This window comes from Anabas testudineus, chromosome 22 (assembly GCF_900324465.2).
Source record: "Anabas testudineus chromosome 22, fAnaTes1.2, whole genome shotgun sequence".
Taxonomy (NCBI): Eukaryota; Metazoa; Chordata; class Actinopteri; order Anabantiformes; family Anabantidae; genus Anabas; species Anabas testudineus.
The window spans coordinates 6460114-6483526 of NC_046630.1; the positions used below are offsets into that span (position 1 = coordinate 6460114).

The 23413-nt window shown below is 40.7% G+C and overlaps 1 protein-coding gene across 3 annotated transcripts; it reads right to left on the bottom strand.

The window, feature by feature from the left end:
• Positions 1-1144: 1144 nt before the first annotated feature.
• On the bottom strand, positions 1145-23413 carry slc7a14a (solute carrier family 7 member 14a). 3 transcript variants are annotated; one of them, XM_026338907.1, is made up of 10 exons: positions 23330-23413; positions 12641-13221; positions 12052-12288; positions 10532-10749; positions 10256-10402; positions 8042-8250; positions 7812-7959; positions 7120-7615; positions 6782-7018; positions 5935-6233 (listed from the first exon to the last, which is right to left on the bottom strand). In XM_026338907.1, the coding sequence occupies exons 2-10, from the start codon at positions 12945-12947 to the stop codon at positions 5935-5937; spliced, it is 2298 nt and encodes a 765-aa protein (XP_026194692.1). In that variant the 5' UTR covers positions 12948-13221; positions 23330-23413. The 3 variants fall into 3 exon arrangements, with proteins under 3 accessions (XP_026194693.1, XP_026194692.1, XP_026194691.1); XM_026338906.1 differs by lacking the exon at positions 23330-23413 and adding an exon at positions 22874-22951; XM_026338908.1 differs by lacking the exon at positions 23330-23413 and having other exon boundaries at positions 1145-6233; positions 12641-12947.

Consider the following 23413-nt stretch of genomic DNA (forward strand, 5'->3'; position numbering starts at 1 on the left):
TCATCCTTCCTTGCTACATATTTATCTCCACTCAGTTACTGTATTTCAACATATCACTGTGTCACTTTACAGTATGTGTTTTCCTGGCACACCTGCAAATGTGTGTGTGCGCGCGATCGTATCACTGTGTGTGTTTCCTGAAAATGATGCTGTTCCAGGCATAGAGCCATCCACTACAGGGAGGCCAGTGGGAGGATTGTGGGCAAACAAGTTTTCCTGAAAAAGGCTGGTATTTTATGCTAAATTGTTGCCATCTAAAGAAAATGAAAAATGTTGACTAAGGAACTCTGTTTTAGAAATCTCCTCTTGCATATTCTCACAGTGCAGCTTCATTACCCTGTGAAATCCAACCTCCTCAAGCAATTACTTTCTGATTAGGTATTTGATTTTCTTTTCTCCTGTATCCACTGTCCACCAATCTCACTTTCTATTTCTACTACCCAGAATATCATTCAACCACCATTCAGCAACACTCAAGGAAAACATTAGTGAACTTTTTCCCTTCCTCTACATGTTTCTTTTAAGCATGAGAGAACAAAAATCATGGAAATAAAGTTAAAGCAGTGACTTTCCCAGTGAAAAGGGAGTGGAAGTGACGGATGTCTCACATTTTCAGTGTCAGTTGTTGATGCAAAATGTTCCTGTTCTCTGACATTAAACCTGCTGATAATTGCATATATTTAGGAATATTTAAAATTTCAAATTAACACCTTGGCTACTGTGCAACTGTACAACACTTGAGTCATGTTAGTGATAATACTTGGTTAAAACAACATTTTGAAATTTTGGGACATATACTTATTGGCCAGCTTTAAGATGAAAGTTTAAGATGAGAAGATCTAAAAATGCCAAACATAAAAAAAGAAAACACCTGGGCAATGCTAAGTTTAAAAGCAGATTTCGTTTTCCAAACTTACAGCAGCGTATGATATTATTCTCTAGTTGTAAGGGGGTGTGTGTATGAAAATGGTGGTAGTTTCTGAATGGTTAATGCCACAGTTTTGTCAGACCCCTTCAATTAAAGCTGAAAGTATTGACGGTTTCATTTCTTATTCAAGACTCATTATTTATAGATGTAACAGTGTGTGTGTGTATTCAGTTTGTATGTGAATAAATGAGCAAGTCTCTGTTTGGTATTTGCAACAGATAACTTTCATTGTTGCATGGAAGCAATATCAACAACTCAGCAAAAACAGTGCATTCAGGAGCAAAACAACCACACACATGGAGCAACCGTTAAAAATGAACATAAAAAACAACTACATTATACAGCGTCGTGCCAAAATATACAGAAGAGAAAAGGAATATCTAGTTGTTGCGAGAAAAGCCAGTCTTAACAAGTCCAACACACACTGACTGGACAATTGGCCACAAGGAACACAGAGCACAGAAAAGTCATGGCACGCCATCTCCAAGACCAAATAAACGAATAGTAGCTGACTTTAAAAGCAATAGTGACAATATTTGATTATTCTTGTAGTTCATCCTTTATAGAATTGTATTAAAATAGTTTTCTGTAGTCTTCCACCTAAACCTTCTACAGTCCTAGTGATGTTTAGAGCAGCCATTTAAAAGTAAAGATTTAGAAATCAGCTTAATCTTTCTAGAGAGACTACGGTTGTTAAAAATATATTATTAGCAATTTCTCCCGAGGCCTTCATGTGATTTGACAAAAAGAAAATGAAGGCTGAAAACTCCTCCCACCTGTTTTGTGCAGACCTACCCAAGAAAGGGCGAGTGGACGGGAAACAGCTGTAGAAAAATACTTCACTTCTCCTTTAGTGTTTTCACTGCGTCATGTCAGTGCTAGATGAACGCATCTGCTAATTGTGGGAGTCTATACTTAAACTGACAAACTGATAAACTGACATTAGTAGCTTATTAACATTATTAGCTCTGTTGTACCACAAGTGTTCTTGTTGAAGAAACTCCAGTCTCCTATATGTGAAAAGTAAACAAACATTGTGGACTTTGGCTTGCAGAGGTTGTGGTGGAGAAGAGGGATATACAGGAAGTAGGTATACTGTAAGTCGGTGAGAGAGGATGTGAGGGACGTCATCCCTACACCCGTGTGTATGCTACATGTTCTACACCTTGTTCAAATGGAGCCCTGGTTCCCATACCTGGGTGAGGAGATTAGTGAATGTGCTTATAAATAGAGGACAGAGGATTTGCATTAAATGCAACATATAATCTTCTTCTTGCTCACAGAATTCATCTCTCATTTAAAAGAATATTAAGCTGTCAAGTAAAAGAAAGATTTCAGTTTGAATTTGAGAAGAAATGAATTCACCGGTGACATTTCAGGGCAGTGGCGTTTTTACGGAGCTTAAGTAGTAATACACCTGTTGAATCTCCTCAATGCACAGAAGCCAGAGTTCCCAGGTATGAAGGTATGAGAACTAAGCCTGCATTTGGTTTGGTTTAATGTTCTATTGTTTCTCGTTGAAATCAATCACCACATGCAAGTATTACATTTACAGTCGGCCTCATGCATGAAAGCATGCTACACATTCACCACACTGTCACATTGAAGCACTGGTGTAGACCATAAACACACTTAATACACATACTCTTCAGTGCACCCACTCACGCTTAATGCATACACACACACACACAGCAGAAAATCTTCAGGCACTGCCTGAATTTTCCTTCGTGTTTTGGCTGAGCTATGAATGCAAGATGACTGGATTCTGTTGGCTAAGCTGGGAGGTGATCTGGATGAAGGAGATATTCAGCTGAATAGTACAACAGTGTTGAGATCTGCACGAGATATGGTGTGCAAACACTTTGAGAATGTGCTGTTTTTTCCAACTCTGTTGCCAGATGGAACATTGATATTGGAGGATTCTGCAAAATCTCATCTTTTAATCAATAGTAACATATCCATAAATTACATATACGCAGTAACTATATTTGCAAAAGTCATGTATTCCAACTACATTGTGGTTATGTCTAGAAAGACTGCAGCTATGGCAAATAAAATATTGTAAGGATTTGGCACTAAAACAATTGATTGAATGATTATTGTCATGGCAAAAAAAGGCAGCTTTGATTGCTGGTATCAAGGCTGTAGTCAGACTCTGAAGTCATGAGTAGCAGTCCTCACAATACAAACCCACTCCCCTTTGAAAACTGTGATCAGATACGATCACTCAAATCAGATCTAACTTTCTGTAAAATGTTATTTCCTGATTAAGGTCTAAATATTTCAAAGTCGTTTTCACAACATCAGGTGTGCAATGTTGTTGTGAAATACTTAATTTGTTGTTTATTTAATTTTAGTCTTTAGTCTACATAGTTAAAAATGCTAGAATTGGTTTGTAACTTATGATGGTAGAATAGAAACTCACTCCAGTTTACATCACTTCAATTTCCACATATGATGAGAGGTCATGACCTTAATGTTAGCTATTGCTATGGTCAGTCTCTGACAGGCAATCCAGTCTCTAAATGAAAGTTGCATTGGTACCGTTACAGTATCTCCGCTACACTATGATAAGCGCACGCTAGTTTGTGCATTGGCAAAGTGCAGAATCATTCAATATGTGAGAAATTTGGGATACTAGGCTGCATTTAGGTTGGGCATCACTATCACCTCAGTGGACGACCAAAAGGCCCATTTCTATTTGAAAAAACTTCTTTTGAGTGCGAATGAATGTGAGAGGAGCCGAGGTAGGGTGGGGCTTCAGCGTGGCATCCTTAGAATTAGTGCATTAGACAAATAAGGCTTCCCTGAAAGGGACAGATGCAGCAACAGGGCGCACGAGGAAAAGGAACAAGGAGGACAATTGGGCCAGACAGTAGCAGCTATTGTAGATACGCCCCAAGTTAATTAGGTAACAGTATGCTATTTGCTATATGCCAGAATCCCTTACAGTGGCAGGAGCGCACACATTCTTAGCACGGAATCAAACTTTGACCTTGGCAGCATTAGCTTACATACCCTGCATATCGAGCTATACAGGACCATGTTTTGATTGATTTTCACAATAGCTCTTTGGGGTTCAGCAACAGAGTGGATTAACACGGAGCATGGGACTTTAACACTCGTAACATGCATAAAAACTAACACAATAGCATAACAAGGTGGTTTGCTCAGACCCTTTTGGGCCTGGGTTAGAACAGAACCACAAAAGGTCAGATGACCTATAAAAAGGGAAACAGTGGACACCCTGAGGCGGAACAGGAGCTAATGGATCGAAAGGCCACAACAGATTTCTGTTGCAAATCCTGATGGAAAACCAATTTCAGCTTTCTCACTTCTGACTTAGAGTGGTAACTCCCTGCTGACATGGCCCGATAGGTTGCAAGTGAAGAGTGAGGTGGCAAATAGATGAAGGAAGAGTTGGGCTGGAAGAGCAAAGTCTTGTAGACAAGAAAGTGGCAAAAGAGGAAAAATCAGGAAGGGAGTAGAAGGGGAGAGAGCTGAGAGGTAAGGGATTAGATTTCAGTTCACTCGATGTGAAAGCAAAACTTAGTAAGGGACTGTACTCCGGAAATAATCGCTCACCTCAATGAATCAAAAAGCTATATTAGTTAAAAATAAATAAATGAATGTACAACTTAAAATTGAAGTGAAATATAATTCTTCCGACTAACCTGCCCTACGCCCTCCAACCCCCGTCTAAAATGTTTGGACAGTCCATAATTCTCTTTCCTCTCTAGCAAAAGAGAAAATCAATTTTCTGAATCGAATAAAAATGAAAGATAATTCCTTGCCAGTGCTGGTTAACAGCAAGAACTATCAGAGGAGAGTCTGTGAGCCAAACACAGAAAAAAAGACCGGACAAAAAAATGAGACACTCATCACAATAAACCATGCAAGCTGTCAATTAGGATTCAACTTGTTCTCTTCCTGTTTTGTCATCTATTCTCTGTACACTGATGAGCTGACGAGCATGTGTGATAATGTACCGTGATCTGTTGCAGGTGCATTAATTTTGAGTTTCATGCTGGGGAAGTGAAGAGAACCAAACAAAACAAATACGGACACATACGCACAATCAAACAATCTGAGGAGCACACTTTTATATGTACACACACAGAGATATGAGAATCAGTGTAAAGGGGGAGTTGGATTGCACATGTACCCTCACACGTACACAGACAAAATTAAAGTAGAAAACAGACATAATCAGAAACTCACATACAGTAGATGAAGGCACTATTGCAAGCAAATTCCAAGTACTACTTGTGACAGAAAACATCAACATCCTTTTCCCAATCCATTCCTGAGTCCCTTGGGCTAGATGTTAGGGGTCAGGGGATATATGGGGTAAAGATACCCAGGTTGGTGGGTTTTTGAGTTTTGAGAAAGGGTTGCATGTGTCTGACAGCATGTGTGGCCATTTCCTGTCTGTTGAAAATAAAACAAGCAGAGAAAGTCCAACCTGGACACAGGAAATAGCTTGGGCTTGGCATGCTGTCATCTAACCTTCCTGTCTGTCAGTGTTGAAACAGGAAGAGAGGTGCTGATTCATCTGTCCCCTGCTCATCACCTTCTCCTCTCCCGTATCCCATGAATTCTCATACATTAGCAGTTAAATGATTACTCAGTACATAATGTTGCATGGTTCACTGTACAGTGAACTACACCTCTTGCTGCGTCGACACTTTTCTTTCTGGCCTTTCTTCGTGTGGGATGCACACTCTGGTGGGTGAATAACAAGTGACTGTGACCTTGACGTCCACATTTGCTGTACAAGCAGGGGGGGGGGCCAAGCGTGGTAGAGTAAGGTGAAAGAAAAAACGTTCCACTGCCAAGAAACAATCTAGCCCAAGGGTTAGACAGACAAACACACACACACATACATGCAAGCATGCACACACACATACACACACAATCATTCATGCACTCACACTACTGTCCCCCTCCCATCCCCCAGGCAGCAGACAAGGCAGTACATTCAGAGTAACACAAAGTCAGCCCCTTCAGAAATCCATCGGATCCTCCTCAGCGAGGCCGTGATTGGCAATGGTCCTGCCTGCACCTTTCAATGGTGTCCCATCACTTTTGGGTTTTGCCTCAGGGGGCGGGGTAAGCCCCGATCCTCCCTCTGGAGCACCCCAGGGATCAGTAGAGGGCGGGTAGAAATCATCATCGAAGCCACAGAAGCCTTCGTCCACACCTTGATCATAGCGCTGGTAGGTAGAGGCGTGCACCTCATTCTCTCTGGCTGTGATCTCGAGGGTACTATTCCACATGCCATAGCCGAAGTAGATGAGCACACCTGAAAGGACACGGATAGAAATCAGCCCATATACAGTGTATATACAATAAACAGACATGTTGGTTGAGAGGTTTGGAAGCAAAATTTAAAAGCACAAAGAAAGTTGAGATGATAACTTAAAACAGTTAATCTTACTGTAAGTAAAAAAGAACAATAAAGGAATACACAGGTGTCCACCAGTATTTGTGTGGATTAATTCTGTCTTTATAGAAGCACTAAACAGCAATGGTAGGTTGAACTAGATGCTCAGTGCATCTACATTTGAGTTCACACACGCACAGACAAAGGATGGACTGACAGATGTGCTGTAGCTAAGGCAGGAAATTAAAGTGAAAGAGTCTTCCTTTGTTTTTCCATAACAAAGACAAACATGTAAGCACAGACTGGGTGTGAGAGATGAGTCATTTTGATTCTTATATGTAATGAAATGTATCCATCTATTGTTTAAGAGTAAAACATAGTTTCCGCCTGTCCACGATGGCAGAAATGACCCTGTCTTAAACACTGAAATGCAAGATGAACTATCATTCTGTGAATTAATTGCTCACCCACGAAGCACCAGATTGAAAATCGTATCCAGGTGATGGCAGAGAGTTTAAGCATGAGGTAGATGTTGACCAGCATGGCTGAAGCAGGTACAAAGGGCACACAGGGTGCCATGTAGGGCAACCGCTTGGGGTTCTCAGGCTGCTGGAGGATAATGATGATGAGCAGCGCAATGAAGATAATGAAGAAGATTAATAGCAGCAAAGCCCACCAGTGACCCTCCCCAATAATGCTGGCTCCTAGAAACAGAGGGATTGGACAAAAAACAAACATTTAATTAATCAATTAGAATTATACTGCACTGTAAATTCCTGTTTACATTTTGTTAATGTGTTCTCACCAAAAATGATGAAGGAGCAAAAGGCGAAGAGGATGATGAAGAGTAGCAGCACACACACAGTGACCGTTTTCCCTGTTGCTGGAGTGGGCCTGTCCATTTTACCTGGGAGGCCCAGTCGGATCCTCAAAGTGTAGTAGCGTGGCCCAATCAGCTTCTTCAATCGCCGGGACATCCCACCCTCTGACTCCTCTGCTTCAATGCCAGTGGTCATATCCACTGTGCCATAGTTTGGGTGACTGGCACTGTAGGCATTTTTATCTGGTTTACCAATCAACATCTCATTGTCGCCAAGCGACGGCAGGTTTTTGGCTCCACAGGTGTTAGTGGGTGGACCTCCGTACTCATCGGCCTCGCTGGTTGGTGAGCAGGCATCTTTCTCGCACTCAGCCAAAACACCTTCCTTCCTCTTTTTGTTCTGCTCTTCAGAAAGGAAGTTCACAAAGCCGTGGATGTCGCCTTCAGGTTGGTAGCGTAACAGGAGTACACACAGACTCACCTGCAGGCCACAAAAAACATTGAGCTGTTTAAGTTAGAGGCAGACAGACTTAAACCTACTGTCACAAAGAGACTGTGTTTATAATAACAAACATGGCTGCAGGGCGTCGCTAGATGGTCTCCCATGTTCTAATGAACTGAAAAAGTACAGATATGGTTCACACTGTATGTGCCCACCATTATTAGCAACTACTCACTAAAGTATAGGCAAGCAGGGTTCCAATGGACATCATCTCTATGAGGTCCCTGAGGCTGACCAGGAGGGACAGCAAGGCAGCTAGAAAACCTGACACTACACAGGCCACAGCAGGAGTCTCTGTGTAGGAAGACACATGGGCCAGGAACCTAAACACACGAAAATGAGTAAATACAGTGCACATCATCTAGATTTAAAAGTGTACAATAAAAGATAACGGTGTGGACTGACTTAAACAGTAGTCCATCCCCTGCCATGGCGTAGATAACCCGGGGCATTGGGAACAGAGACCCCAGGAGGGAGACAGTGAGTCCAGCTATAGATCCTACCGCCACGATGTACTTAGCATACATGCAGCCATGCATGGCAAACATCTCCATCAATGGGGCATCTGCATCAATCTCATTGTATGGTACCATCAGGGTCAGGATCACAGAAACCTAAATGGAAGATGATAAAATAAAGAATTGGTCATTTATAGTGTGTGTATAGTACATTGTGTTACAGTATTGAGTTCAGGAGCTAGTCTAGAAATGTGTTCTCTAGTACTCAATATATTGTTTTCTTAGTAAAGTGCTTGTACTTTGTATTTGTACAGAGACTTGGTATACAGTTAGAAGTGTTTCTTCTACTTTCAGTGGATTATAGTTGGTAATGCTTTAGATTCCAGCTCACAAAATACTGTTTAATAAAACAGAATTTCCCAGTAAGCACTTGGACTTTTAAGTATCAAGCAATGTGATAAAGACCGTGTGATGTGATTAAATGCCTACAAAAGCTACTTGCTTAGCAATTAAATTAAATTTCTGAATTTGGAAAACACAGAAAAGTTCCTAAAGTGCACATACATGAACATATGTAAATTCATAACAACTAAAATCTAAATTCCATCACTGATGAAAATCATGGGCTATAACTGAAATCCTCAGAATACCTTGGTGGTAAAACTTCTTTCAGTCTCATCAGAATGCTTTAATTACATAAAGATTTAGGCTTTAAATACTGACAAGTGTTAAACTACAGTCTCACAACCTAACTTTGCACAGCTCGAGTGTTCGGCATGTGGCACATAAAAAAATATTTATTAGTCATGCTTCGCGAGCACTGTGTGCATTTTTGATCCTCGGGTCTGACGTGTGAAATCATGCAGAGCCATCTGTCACAGATACTGTGCTGCTAAAGAGAGAGATTTGCTTGAACAGATTATAGAAAGAGAGGGGAATAAAAAAAAAAAAAGTCTAACCCCATGAGGAAAGTTGATGGTAGCCTGGGCCCTTTAACCTTCATGCTGTCCTGTCTGGACACAGGCTGTTTGACAGTGTGTGTGTGTGTGTGTGTGTGTGTGAACCACTCAAGGGCAACAATACTGAGATAGCAAAGCTCATACCAAACTGCATCTTATTGCGCCCACTGAGGCTCCCCACTGTGATAAAAGTGTTTCCAGAACCATCATTTATCTTGATTCTTTTCCTCACTTCCCTCTTTAGTAAGTTTGCAGTTATGTCCCCTGTTAAACCAGTGTCACCACAAAAGAAAGATGACCTGTAATGAGTTAATGATTGAACTGACTCCCGAACTTAAAATGCAGCAGATGGGAGCAGAGACGCCTACAAAGTAAGATCAAAAGAAAGATTAAGAGAAGCTGAAAAAATAGATTTTAGAGTGCAAGACAGGGCTGATATGGGACAATAGACGTGTCTGAGAGACAGAAACAGGAACATGAAATGTTTCAAGAGAAGTTCTTTTGTTCTGAAGTTGATGCAATCTTTGCCCCAGGCAATCCCAAAAAATTCTCCATCCTGATAGGCTGCTGTTTCACAGTACCCATAGCAACAACCATCCACCACAAACGTGTCAAAGTAAGAAATGTGAAGGCTGAATGAGCCGAATAACTATTATGAATACAGATTAGAGCTACAGTAAGATACACGCCCACACAGTTGGAGGGTAGGTGTAAGTTTATAAGACCTGAGAGGCTCAAGTTGAGATAAATAATAAAGCAGCATCAACTGAATAATTGGTCCCTAAATAGTCGTTTGTTTGCTGAAACAAAAAACAAACCCTGAAATCATAAATCCCTCACATTACACATAGGTGAAAAAGTTTTGCTGAAGTAAAAACACAGTGTGGGTGTGTGAATTCTAAACTGTGATTGTGCCTAGCTTCCTCTCACAATTGATCATATCTATTAGCAGAATCTAAAATTAATATCCTAACACTGGAGTCATTGAGCTAATCATCATCTCACCTCAGTATCACACCGAGCATGACAACAAATTCAAATTGGCTATAAAAAAAAATGTGTTTCATTACTGCAGCATCGATATCTTCAAAAACAAGATTAGGCGTCCTCAAACCACCTCCTACTCCTCAAATTCTAATAAATCTAAACAGATGAAGCATTTATTGTTAGCGTTCGCGGGTGCAGTCCCTAAGGTAACTCACAGAGACGTAGGCAGTGAGGCAGGTGATGAGCGAGGCAGTGATGGCATAGGGGATGGAAGTGTTTGGACTCTTGGCCTCCTCTCCTGTTGTAGCAATGATGTCAAATCCAATAAAGGCATAGAAACAGGTGGCTGCGCCCTGCATCACCTGGAACAAAGAGGAAGCAAAAACATTTCTAAGGACATAAAAAGAGGGGTTATAAACTACCAATAAACAATACACCATGCTGGCTTGCTTGAACTTAGCATGTATGCACGTTTGGAGGTCTATGCATACCCCTGACCAGCCAAAGGGCAGAAATCTCCCTTCGTCCCAGTTCTCTCCGTTGACAAAGAACAGCCCGGCGATCATCATGAACACCCACACTATGAGGTTAATGACGTTCAGCGCATTGTTGAAGCCCACAGAGTTCTTCACTCCCAAAGCCACTATCACCGTCACCAGCAGAGCTATGAGCAGCGCCAGCAGGTCTGGGTACGACTGTTCTCCTTTCCCTAGAGAGGAAACCCACAGATATACATATAGACGTACGATGGTAAGAACACTTAAAGGAATGAAAGCTACCTGCCTATATTTCAACAAACCAATTTTAGTCAGGTTAGCTGTCAAATAACACATAAGCATTATTGAATTTTTTGCATTGAATTTCTTAAAAAGATGCACTCCATCGGGTCACTCAGCACAATAAAGCAATTCAGCCAATCAATACAATTAAACCAGCAATGCACTAAATGCAAAGGGGCTCAGTATGTGTATATCTGGAAATTAATGAGGACACATTTTCAGCTACATTCCACATTTCCTCAGTGGTGTGGACGGGGGATTCTCAAACAGGAAAGGGAAAACATCATCTTTCCATTACAGTTTGAACAGCTGGCCATGCCACTTGTCATATGACCACTACCACTGCTTTGTCAGTGTACAACAGGAAGAGACTGTCAGGGTGGCGTCACCCAGATAGGAACATGGCTGGCACAAACTTCAGATATAGTATTACACCAGATTAGCAGGCATTCCCATCATGGTACAGTTTTTGACCTGGAAAAAACCTGGTGGCATTAATAATTCAGAAATCCAAGCTATTACTTTCCATATTGATGTTATTTCTACATCATTTAGATCCTCCCTGGGAAAAAAAAAAGCTGGTATAGGTTGGACAGTTTCCCAGATGTTAGAAAGATATGCAGTTATTCAAACAGAGTAGTCCGCTTTGCCAGTGTCATTCCATCTTTTCAGTGTGGTTCAGATTCTCTACGTTACAGATTGTAAAGGGAGGTGCGCTCAACTGCAAAGGATGTCTTAGTAACTGTAGGCAGTGCCTGAGCTGGGTGAGCATCAAATTGCTCTTCTTCGCAGCTATTTTGCTCATTGACTGCTCACAAGACATAATGCTTTCAGTGACTCTTAATTCATGTCTCTAAGAGATAAGAAACATGACCACAAAAATACAGAACCACAACAAAGATGCAGATGAATTCTGCTGTTTTGATTTAACAGATTGGCATAACTGTCATTCAAGCCAGATTCTTATCACAGCTACAAGAACAGAGCAGCATATAGATGTGTGAGAAGGAGAAACAATCAATATTCTCCACAGGTCACATGAGTGCATGTCTGTTTGTAATTACAGTTGTGTAAGACACTGATGACATACTTAAACTATTAGAATGATGACTTAAACTACTATAAATTATTATTAAGTTTTAATAATAGTATTAGAATTATTATTATTATTAAAACTTAACTTTCAAATAACTTGAGTGAAATAACTGAGTGAACTAAATCTCTCCACTTACCCAAGCCGTTTAACGTCCCAATGTGTGAAATCATAAAGTTGCTGATGCTGTGATTGGCCAGCGAGTCTGCCATGCTACTGAGAGCCGACGCCCCTGCTGCTGTGCCAATCAGATACTCCAGGATTAAGTTCCAGCCGATGAAAAAGGCCACGCACTCGCCCACAGTCACGTAGCTGTATGTGTAGGCCGAACCTGTGGTCTTAGGCACGCGCACGCCAAACTCTGCATAACACACTCCTATGGGACAGAGGGGGAGACCAGTATAGCTATATCGTTACAGGAACACAGGCAGACATCATATCTTTGATATGACTGTGTTATCGTACAAGTTAAAGGCTGAGTTAAAGGTACTGATAGAAGCATTTAGCTACTTCTAATATATCCCATGAGTGCCTATAACATTATAGCCCTGCCCATAAAATGCCTTTGCTTTATTGATTGCACAGAAATTAAACGGCTTCTCATGTCAATACTATAAATGTAGTAGTGATTAGACTGATAGTAGCTTTTATACTTAGTCCTATATTAGAATCAGTCTAACGTGTGTGAGAATGATTGAGTAAATACACGTGTCTGTGCAGCATCTCACCTGATAGTATGGAGGCCACAGCAGCAATAATAAAGGACACAATGACCCCCGGACCAGCCATCTCCTTAGCAACCAGCCCTGAGACCACATACATCCCTGTCCCGACACAGCTTCCCACACCCAGTGACACAAGATCCACCGTAGATAACACCCGGGCCAGTCTGGTCCCATGGGAGCCGGTGCCTGACATGGCTGAATCTAACATGGACTCCACGGGTTTGGTCCTCAAGACACGGGACGCAAAGGTGTTCCATGCTGAGCCCCACTGTATCCTACGAGGGTCCATCTTTGCTACCAGACTGCTCATACTGAAGGCTAAAGGTCAAGGGTCAAAGCCAAAAGGAAAAGTTTGAAGAGGGGCAGCAGGAAGATGCTGATTATCTGATGGTTTTACTTTCGTTCATTCACAGTTTTCTTGAGCAAACAACTGTGCAGAGCACTGAGGAAAAGAAATTATTCAGAATCCAAATAACAGAAGATGATCTTGTTTTCTGTGCCTCAATTGTCTGCTAAGTCGCCGTTGTGTCCCGGTTTAGTGGAATGCCATCTCAGGTGTCCTCCACATGGTGTGAGAGTGTGATCTGAAAAATAGAAGTGGGATGATTTATATTTATATTTTCAGCATTTCACAGCACGGCCTTTTATAACGCATCTGGCACAATGCTTTTTTTTTTTCTACACACAAGTCAACACGTGGGAGCCCAACAGTGGAGATGTATTACACAGTCATCCACAAATGAAGCTGTACCTGTATGAGGAAGCACCTAATTAGCAAACCTCTTCCTGTAGCCCTGTTGCTATGGTAGCCAAGCTCATTAGTGATGGCAGTGGACGCTAGATAATTTTCTTTTGTTTTCATGATGTAAAAAGAAAATGTGTAATTATATATATATATATATATATATATATATATATATATATAGATATAGATTATATTATATAATTCATACAATCTGATCTAGTTTCTTTGAGAAAGAAAGACCCAAACAGAGATGCTATTATTTTGTGTAGATTTTTTTGAAGAGGATATAACAAGTTTATGATATATAGCAAACTGTTAAATAAAGGAAAACACATTTTTTGCGTAGCATAATCATAAGGATTGTGTATTGTACAGTTCATAAACAATGTCTCTGATGTCATATGAGTAATAGTGTGTTAAATAAGCTATTATTGTCATCAATTGTAGCCCAGTCTACCTCTCCCTCTGTCGATTGCTCTCTTAACAGCGATGAACTAGCACTCACCATTCATCCACTTTGAACAACAAGCACAAGTTACTGAACAAACACACACTCACATACAGCACTCCCACACTGCCTCTCAGCTATAATATGAGCCACTCAAACGATGACTGCAATTACCCAGCTGTTTAACCACAGTAGGCTGGGGCTGCTATTGTTGCTGCACTTAGCGGAGATGCAGTGTTACGCTATAAAAAGCACAAAGGGTGATTTAATTAGTATCTGATGGGGAGTGCTGGGTAGGGCGGGGGCTCTTAACCTGTTACAAGGCCATCTTACATGTAAAGTACTATGATTATTCTTTAATACAGTAAGATAAAGTTTACAGCTTATCACAGGGACCTTAGTAAAGAATAAGTGATTTAGCACATTGCAGCTTCATACCTTAGCTACACTTGTCATCATTTCTTCCCAATGCAGTTTCATGCTTTTATATTTTCCTTTTCTGGTTCTCCCCTGTTTCCCTGGCATCCAGCTTTACTTAATCAACCTAGTTATCTTCATCCCCTGTCACTTTATAAGCACTTCACCGTCCATAGTTCCTTGGCCACATTGTCTGACTTTGCTCAACTCTCCAGCTGTTATCTTTGTCGCAAATTGTTTCGCTCCCCTGGCTGTCTTCCCCAGATCACCTCCACTGATCCTATCAGCTGACAACGCCCCTTCTCCACGTCATTCAATATTCAAATCTTGTGTAATAAACTTACCTCTCTCTTTACGTCAGTGTCTAGGCATTGCTATAATCTGGGGTACTACAGGTCTAGGTTCAGCAACATTATGTGTCCAAAGAATGAGGTCAGCTGACTGTATATGCTGAGTGACCAGGTTATTCCATCAATAGATTTTTTCTTCCCAAATACCACGGGCATATTCCAAGATGTATAATACCAGGATTCATTGAGCTCAAATTGTAAGAGTAGTTCAGGGAGCATGACACATCATATACACACATGGATTGGCCACCACAGATTTCAGACCTTAACCCCATTGTGAATCTTTGGGATGTGCTGGAGAAGACTTTGCACAGTGGTCTGAATTTTCTATCATCAATACAACATATTAGTGAAAAATTCTGAACGTGAATAAATATTGTGACATTGCAGAAGCTTATCAAAACAATACCACAGTGAATGTGTGCTGTAATCAAAGCTACAAAAGGTCCAACAAAATGCTTTTTGGACGGGCAGTGTATATTGTAGTAAGCAGAGAGCGACTCAACAGTGTCACACATTCTAAGTGGGTGCACAAAGCAACCCTGACAGCAACACTGTTATCAACCTTTAAATATCTATAAATAACTTTTCACATTATAGTTAGATCACAATAGTGATGTTCACAGATGCACACCTCTCTATCAAACAGAAACAATTACCAACATGATAAATGGACAATTTAAAAGTCAAGCGCACACACACACACACACAGTGGCACCGATCACCATTTGTAATACAGTGCGAGTGTTAGTGAGTATGAGTGGATGTGTGTGTGGACAGAAGATGAACAGATTAGGAGGAAACAATGAGAAGGATGAGCAGACTGAAAAACAGCAAATCTGTTTTTTATTATTGCACTAAGCTTTTATCCTCTGGTTGGCTCTGGTCAATAATTTTATCTGTGCATCTGTGTGTGTGTGTGTGCGTAATAGCCAGATATTGAAGACACTGATACCTATACATGAATCCAATCCACTTTCAGTAAAACTGAAAAGCTTTTTGTTTTTTTATATTGATGTGTGTGTATTACAATACTACATACACACTATTGCACGCACACAGACATTTCATCATTCCATATCACAAATTGAACGACACAAACACAAGTTTTGTCACAACATCTGTTACAATTTAATATAGTTTAGTTTCATCATCAGTGGCCGCAGCGTGCCCTGCAGTGTGCACTGTGAGTGTGCACTATTTGAACAGTTGTAGATCAACAAAACAGACCTGCACAAAGCCCTGTTGCAGCAGGTGTTCTATCTGTTCTGTGCTGGAAAGCTAAATGCAGTTTACTGTCTGTCCTGTCTGCACATATTGAGCAATCCAACCAATCAGTGGCACAGGGACATGTAGCAGAGAACAGAATGGAAGAGTAAACAGTAAAATGAACTTAAGTCAAAATATGAACCTTCATTAAACTCAAAATTGAGGGAGAAGAAGTTGTGAGATTCCATTATATTAAATGGATTTAATGAGACAAACAAAAAAAAAAAAGTTTGAAATTGTTCTCATACATTTTCTTCAGGATCTTAATTGCCAGGTATGTTTCATTTTGCACTTCAGTGGAATGCAATTAATCATTTCCAAATCAATACTGCAATTTAACAAGCCACAAAGCTGCTAAGTAACACCTTTCCTCGCAGGCTACATGTGAAATCTAATAAGTGAAAGTCAACAAACAAAGCTGAAGAAACAGCACACAGTACAACACTGCATACAGACGCAGCTGGAAGTACATGCTTTTTAAAATATATACTTTGAAAATGTATACGTTTATTATCCTCTGTATGGATAATCTGCATTAGAAAGTACAGTAGTCTAGACACTAGGTAAATAAATGACAAATAGTCAGATAGTAAAATCAATACTTCTCTGAAGGTGTGATGTATCGTTATCACTGTGCTCTTTGGAGACAACTGGCAGAGTTATTACAGAACGACGTAGTTAAAGCAAGTAGCTTAGCTGTCGGAAACTCATATAACGCAATACAGTCAGTGACAGCTGTCACAACAAGAGCATAACAAAAGAGAATATTATATCATGCTGTCACTCAAAGCTGTATATTATATAAAAGCATACAGGTATGTCATTCTAATTGGCAAAATCCTGTACAAATGCCACCAAACGAGATACAACATGTGACCTTTTCCAGGCGAGAGCTTTCCATCTTCATGATAGCCTACGTGTCATCCTGTCATCTAAGTGTCAACAAGAATGGAATAACGGGCATATTTCTACATTAAAAAAAACGAACTACCCCCGAACTACTGCCTGGAACTGATGCACAATACAATAAATTAAATGAAGAAACAGAAAACCTCAGCATCTATTACTGTATATTATACTTGATGCATGCAGTGACAGCTGTTTTTTATTTCACAGTGCATGGTGCACAGTCCCCTGACTCTGAGAACAAGACAGAAAGAGTTACTGGAAAAATAAGTGTATATGTGAACAAACCAGCATGAAAAATTGCTGTCATCTCCCAGCGTGACAGCAACACTGTAAATCGCTGCTGTGTTTATAGGAGCCCTGTTTTACACAGACAACGGATGTAATAGAATTCAGAACAACACCTTTTCAGTATTATAGCACTAAACAAATATTTGCTAAACCATTATTTGCTCAACCAGATTACTGCAGTTTAAAGATCAATAGTTGGATCCCTGTCATTATAATTATCACCACCGCCTCTAGCATCTTTGCATTAGTGTGTTTCCTTCTCAGATGAGAGAGCTGTCAGAATATCCATCCTCGTGTCTAACCAACCGTGACTAAGCTTGTGTCTGCCCTTGCCTGTCTCCGAATTAGTGGCTGAATAACCTGATTGAGCTCTCATTTCCTTTACAGTAAGAGAACTGCATTGGCTTAATAAAGCTGAGAGCGCCTCCTGATTCACCCAGAACCAGCCTGGCAACCGGCCTGCACTGCATGGCCCTGGCCCCTATGAAAATCAAACCTGGCAAGCGGCCTTGGCCCCATTCTTACATCCAACAGACAGAACAGGAAGACGCTAACTCGTCACTGCTTGTTAAAAAAAACAGAGTCAGGAAAACATGTCATACTGTGTGAATTAGTCTTCCTCGTTTTCTCTCAGTCTCACCATCTCTCTGCTATTCACTCTAATTCTAAATTGCAATTGTTAGAATAATTAGATTGATTATTTGGCTTGCTTCTTTTGAAATAAAAAGCATCTGGACAAGTTAGTCTACTGTATGTGTCAGTTCACCATTTGCTCCAGATGGAAATACCCCTATAATAACTCTTAGATGAATTGGCAAAGGCAAAATCTGTGCATAATTTATGCATACATGCAATTTAAGTGTCTCCAAGTGATTTATGAGATCAGCCTTTGTGGACTATTACACATCAGTGCTTAGAGTACCATTCAGGCTAGAGTCTCACAATCTCTTTAACACAATAATGCAATGCTATCAGTCACTTTGACTAATGTACTCATTCTCCTTTAATCACTGCTACTTTTATTTGTGTAGACCGTTTTTGTTTTTTTTTATAAATACAGTCTGGTCACACATCTCTTCAAAAATGAACAACGAACCAGAAACAGCCATTAAAATATCAAATCCAGTTGAAACGTCTTAACACTCAGCAGTAATTGGCTGATTTTTAAGCAAGACCTAAATTCATTTTGTTCTGCTTGACCAACTATGGCAACTGTCTGTTAGAGTCCGTGCTCTGCTGGTCGGCTAACCACAGGGTCCCTATCTGACAAGGCTAATGAATCTAACTTTTCATTGGACACAACAGAGAATTGTCACCTGCCAGGTCATCTTTATTGCCTGACTCATCAATCACACTTCAGTTATCCCCATGTTTAAAGTTTAAATTGCAATGTTTCCATCAGAATTACTGATTAACCGGCTCAATAATTTGCTGATAGACTCTGTGTCTGATTTGCTGATGTCAATAAGTCTAAGCGACTGGTTCAATCAGCCCAAGTTCCTCTGGATTGGTTTAAACTAAGATTTGGCACAGAGTATAAACAAACAAATGACTGGCTATCCATTTAGTGTAATGTGTCACTGACAGACACTATTGGTACTCATGGCACATAAGTTTAACCACACAGGGTTGTCCCCCTGGCTCAGTTAGTTGGCTGTCTGACCAGTTTACTCATTAGCTGATGGACTGGCTCAGTTTCTAGCTCGCTGGTGGGTCTGATTCACGTCCAATTTGACCATTAATACAAATAAATTGATGTGTAGCAAATGACTAAGCAGAAATAAATCAAACTGTAATTGTCTGTTGTCTGGATAAGGAACACCATGACTACGTGTCAAAAGTTTCCAAGGTGGAAACTAATTTCTGTGCATGACGGACCTGTCAGCGAGTCTGTTGCACTCACAACTTGGCCTGCCATGTCCCCATCTATCTCGCCCTAATGCAGCACAGTGGGAGCCTGAAGCTTCAAGCACACTAGATCTTGTTCCAGACTACAAGATAAATAAAAACAACAGTGTCACTCCCTCTGGCTCCCTGCTCCCTGACAAATCAGCCATATCGATGACATCCCTGTCTCTGTGCCTGCAAGCTCTAAAAAACAGACACAGAAACAGGGAAAGTCCAGAATCAACTTCCTAACCCTGATAATAGGCCATGATGATGGAGAAAGGAAACACTGACAAAACCCGCATAGTATTACTTCAATTGGTCCAATTTATTTAACCCCCAACCCTGACGTAGCCAGTTTTGTCTTTCTGTAGTTTTTGAGAGAGTTCTCTGTACTGTATAAAAACATATATTGCCCACTGATCATCCCCCACATGCTGCTTTTAATATTGTGGTGGATAAGGGTCTGCACGGGTCTGAGGCACCTCAGCCCTATACATAGTTACCTGTGATGAACTGTGTTCATGACCATTTTTCCTATTGTCCAGCACAACATTAAATCCACTAATCTTTTCAACATCCCACTGTCTGATCTCCCCACTTCCTCTCTGACAGTGCAGGGAGTTGTTTGTCAGCTTGTACTGCTGATCAGTAAATGAACGTATTGCCTGCTGGCTTCACTGCTCACTATGTTCGAACAATGGGCTGGCAGTAGATTGTTCTTTTTATTTCATCGATTCCACCTTCACCTGTTGACCCTCCTCGGCTCTCAAGTGTATTTCCACCCTCACTCTTTGTGTGACCGTGTTTCCGTCTTTAGTTGTCTCTGTCTTTTCTCTGAGGTCGATCTCGCTGTGCTTTTCCATGGCAACCAAATGGCTAAACTCCCTGAACTACGTTGTTTGTCCGTCAACAAGTTATCTGGTGCAAAAATAGTGCTGACTTTCCATATTAGCATATGGCAGGGTAAATTGAGCTATAGTTTAAAGCACATAAAACACATTTTTAACCTTTCTGTGCAGATACCACAGTCATTTTCTTTCAAAGTTTAATAGCTCATAACTGCAATGCAGCAAAGTAGATGAAAGAAAGGTGGTTTCGTTAAAGTAACGATCAGGTTTCACAGTCAGCTCCGTTACATCAAGGAACTGATATTATCAGTGCACATTTTTATTTTCATATTTCATATTTTCATAATATTTGTCAGTTTCTTCTACACGTCTCTCACTGCCACGTAGCTAAACACAGGAAGTGAAGGAGGACTATAAAAGGGGACAAAGCCTTGGAGACTTGCAATGATTTTGTCTGCAAAACAGTTTAGCAAAACAAAATGTCTCTTCCTGCTGTTTGCATGATTTACAAGTTGATGGGAGCTCATGACTTTGGGATAGGATGGTTTGTAAACACACAGAAATACAGAAAAAGACAGGGCTTTGGTTTTGAAAGTGGTAAATACAATAAAGTGCACAGACGGGTTAAACAAACAAGGCAAGAGAACAAACCATCACAATCATTAATGTGTGGTAGCATCAATAATAATCATCTGTACTTTAAAATAACTATTTTTCTGTGGTTATAAAAAAGCATTTAGCTTCTTTATGTGAACACTGAACCGTATTATTTAGAATGTGCTGAAAAAAATGTAATATGTGCTCAAAAGAGCTGTATATACACATAACAACTCATATGGTAGCTGGAGGGAGTCAAAAAGAGCCACAAATGTATAATGGAGATCAGATTATGTTGTAATGACAACGATCACCACCTCCCACATCTTCCTGTTTCTTTGCTTTGTCTCATTCTCACTCTCACTTTAGTGCCCATTGAACCAATAACCAAAGGTGTGTGTGTGTTTGTGCTGCTGACAGAGACAAAAAGATGCAATGTGTGCCTGCGTGTGTGAGTTTCTGATTATATTAGCCTTTATGCGCAGGCAGGTTCACTGACGTCAGTGCTGGGCAGCATCTGATGGAGAAAAGCTGGTGGGGGCCAGTCCGACATTCATAAATCTAAAGGCTTGATGTTATGTGTGTGTGTGTGTGTCACTGTTGTATGACGCACACCTGGATTTTTCTAGAGTTGAACAAAGACATCACTGAATGTAAAGCGTTTATCAGTCATAAATAAATCGTTCATGTGTGATTCTTCTCAACAGGCACATAAAGATCAGCCTCTTTCAAAGAAACATCACTTCTCTCTAGTGTCTGTCTTGTACCTGTTACACACACACACACAATCATTCACTCACCATCCATTATCCCTAATAAAGATGAATGAGGAACCAGTGGTGTTTCATAAGTCCTGCTGTTACGCAGGTCCTCTCTGTATTTTTAAACATCCAGGGCTTTGGTCTGGTTTGACCAATTACCTAATGCTGTTAACTAATTTTACAAGACATTGCACACATTACATTTTTGTTGTACAGCAAATATCTCCTTCACTTTGTGCCATCTCTACACGATAACTATCTAATAAAGGCAATAATTTGGAAATGACTGTATCTGGCTAATATAAAGAAACAACTTGAATTAATGCTACGTGTTGTGCCAGCTCCAGTCCTGGGGTCCTACATGCGAATCTGAATCCTCTGATGTGAGACTTGGATGTCTTGGGGGCTCTGTGTGTGTGAGGGATATGCAGGAAGACAAACTGCAGTTGCTAAATTAGTCGGTTATGTAATTCTCTGGTTCTGCTTCTTATTGTTGTTTTTACCATCTCATCATCATCATCATTAATTTTCTCCTTCCAGTTTTGCGTCCCTTGCTGTAGTAGAACTGCCTTTCCATTAATTAGAAAATCTGTGAATTTCTGATAACGTGTCTTGGATTTGGAGCTTGGTACTTTACTACTGGGGGCAGACTCATAAAGCTTTTATAAATATTCATATATTCTTATAAGCATTTATGTCTTTTTCTCTATGAGTCTCTCTGGTTTTAATTTCATTCTATAAGTAATCTATGTATGTTGGCATAACTTTCATTGTGATGCCAATATGCCATTTTCCAACAATAGCCAAACAGTCTAGCATGCAATTACAATAAATTAAAGTCAATATTAACCATGCAGCTGTGTGTTATGGTTAGTAATAGGCACCTGTTGAGCGCTGACAGGCCCATTGAGCTCCAGCATATTAGCAAGCAATCTGCTGATGACTGTTTTCAGCACCATGGACAGCACGTCATCACAACTGAGCATGAGTAACGAGAAACAAAAATTAAGAAGGAGAAAAAAAAAAAGAGACAAGACCTTATGGCAGAGGGAGAGAGAGAGAGAGAGAGAGAGAGAGAGAGAGAGAGAGAGAGAGAGAGAGAGAGCTGGCCATGTCATTAGGGATTAGCCCAGTTCCACAGCTTGAGGCTTTCAGTGTCTGAGTGCTCTTGTCCTCACATAGACAAACATTCAAGCATTCAGTAGCACCATGTGCTGCCTCACTGATGATAGATAGATAGATAGATAGATAGATAGATAGATAGATAGACAGATAGATAGATAGACAGATAGATAGATAGACAGATAGATAGACAGATAGATAGATAGATAGATAGATAGATAGATAGACAGATAGATAGATAGATTTGGTTTAACAGAGTTGAACGTGTGTCATAACGACTAGTAGACAGGTTGTGATGAACCTCAATATTTCTCCACATCACATATAGATTTACCATTTAAAGGAAAAAAACAACATGGTTTAACCTATGTGAAGAATTATTATACCACAAACCTTCAGTTTAGCAAAAAGAAATTGACAACAGCCAGGAAACTCAACATCTCTACACTATTACAGCCCAGCCAAGGCTCTTTTTTCTCTCCTTTGCTGCACAAAAAGACAATGAATCTCCCCAAGATATACGTGTTTGTCTCCCTTTTCTCTTTAATACACCTAAACACGACCCATATAAGCAATAACCACACGCTCTCACCTGCAACAACACTTATTTAAACGTCCCACCCTCTTTGAGTCGGGTCTCAGGCGCTCCGTCTTTTCTTGTGCTCCTCCCGACCCGACAAATGTCTCATGCAGCTCTGGTCCAGTGGGAGAAGCGATACCCGCCCTAAAGTGTCTCACCTCGCTTTGTCACGCAAATACGCACACCGTTAAGGTGAGGTGTACATACAGGAAAGCACTATTTCACGACATTTCCGTCCGCCCCAGCGGAGACACTACACATCACCTCTATGAGGACGCACGGTTTCCACCGCGTTATGCGCCATCGCTCATGAAAAAAAAAAACCCAACACAACACTGCACAAAGGAACAACAAAATAAACGAGGGGAGGAGTGAGAGGGGAGTTATTGAGGGACAGGAGCGAATGGGTGATCTCGTTGGAGATAACAAGTGATGAGAGGAAGAGAAAAGTGGTGGAAAAACACTCACTGTGGCACGGCCGGATTAAAGGATGCCCCTGTCGGATGCTGCAGTCGGTCACCAGCATCAGCAGCAGCATCTCAGGGCTGCGCG

Excerpts from the sequence above, each read along its gene's own strand:
- slc7a14a (XM_026338908.1), bottom strand. The coding sequence starts at position 12,947 with ATGAGCAGTCTGGTAGCAAAGATGGACCCTCGTAGGATACAGTGGGGC. Across the intron at positions 10,750-12,051 it reads TGGGACGTTAAACGGCTTGG|GGAAAGGAGAACAGTCGTAC; the intron begins GTAAGTGGAGAG and ends TTTCCTCTCTAG. Across the intron at positions 10,403-10,531 it reads TGCCCTTTGGCTGGTCAGGG|GTGATGCAGGGCGCAGCCAC; the intron begins GTATGCATAGAC and ends TCTTTGTTCCAG.